The sequence below is a fragment of the Neophocaena asiaeorientalis genome, unplaced genomic scaffold (genome assembly GCF_003031525.2).
Source record: "Neophocaena asiaeorientalis asiaeorientalis breed wild unplaced genomic scaffold, Neophocaena_asiaeorientalis_V1.1 scaffold409, whole genome shotgun sequence".
In the NCBI taxonomy this organism is placed as follows: Eukaryota; Metazoa; Chordata; class Mammalia; order Artiodactyla; family Phocoenidae; genus Neophocaena; species Neophocaena asiaeorientalis.
Genome location: NW_020175208.1, coordinates 1,188,864 through 1,189,886, shown reverse-complemented (window position 1 = coordinate 1,189,886; position 1,023 = coordinate 1,188,864). Strand labels below are relative to the sequence as shown.

Below are 1,023 nucleotides of genomic sequence, written 5' to 3'. Positions count from 1 at the left end.
AAGCACCGAAATCCCGGCTTCGGCGCGAGCCCTCCCCGCGGGGCAGCCGCAGCGCCCCTGCTTCCGTCCCCGCGAGCGCGGCATGGCGCGACCGGCAGCGCCGAGGGAGAGGCTCCCCTCGCTGTGGAGGAGAAAGGAGGTCAGGAGAGCTCTGGAGCTTTTTTCTGCTCGGAAAAAATCCCGGTACGCGGGAGCTCTGAGCTTCTGCGGCTGGAATGAACCAAGTGTCCGCCCGGCCGGGGAGAGGCGCGCTGCGCTCTCGGAAATGACTCGCTCCAATCCCGCTTCGGGGGGTTCGCGCCGGGGGGCGGGGGGGAGGTGAATTATCCCCGGATTAATCACTCCGGAGCCGCTTCTCCGCCGCTCCAAATGCTGGGGGTGGAGGCGCAGCAAAGGAGAAAATATTGGGAGGGGGCGGGTGTTCCTCTTCAGCGCCACCTCCACCTCCAGAGAAACCACAGATTACATCTAAAGGGTTGTTTATTCCTGTTTGTTTTACAATTGACCAGTTTCTTTTAAGTTCAGTTCTCTCATTTCCATTTATAAGATCACCCATAATACACCCCCCCATACACACACACACACGCGCACACACACAGTGATACACACAGGCGCGCGCGCACACACACACACACACGTACACACACGCCTCTTCCACGTTTGGAAATTAGAATACTGTCTGGGAAAAGGTAACCAAAGAAGGACGCGGTTCCCCAAGTCACGGCTCTTACGAGCTGATCTTGGGTGGTGGCTTTGAACTTGCAATCTGCGGCGTGGGGCGATGCTTACCAGCCCCAGTGGCAGCAGCCTCCTACCCCATCCCAGGAGAAGGGTGTGTGTGCGTAGACCCAGGATTAAGAACTGGAGGGAAGGAGGGGCGGGGGTGGGGGAACCCGCGGGTTTGACTCCGTTCCGTCCTTCCCTACCCTAAGGCAAAATCTCGGGATGGAGGGAGGCGTGCTTGTGTCCGTTGCGGTGGGGGAGGGGAAGTGAGGTTGGGAGAGGAACGGTGCAAGAGTTACT

General features: G+C 59.2%; 1 protein-coding gene across 1 annotated transcript in view; it reads right to left on the bottom strand.

Annotated features, from left to right (window-relative positions):
• Positions 1-84, bottom strand: part of CSMD2 (CUB and Sushi multiple domains 2) — a 641,557-nt gene extending 641,473 nt beyond the window's left edge. Inside the window, exon 1 of the mRNA XM_024765304.1 lies at positions 7-84. Within this exon, the coding sequence (XP_024621072.1) occupies positions 7-84 (78 nt within the window). The remainder of the gene's footprint in view (positions 1-6) is intronic.
• Positions 85-1,023: the final 939 nt, after the last annotated feature.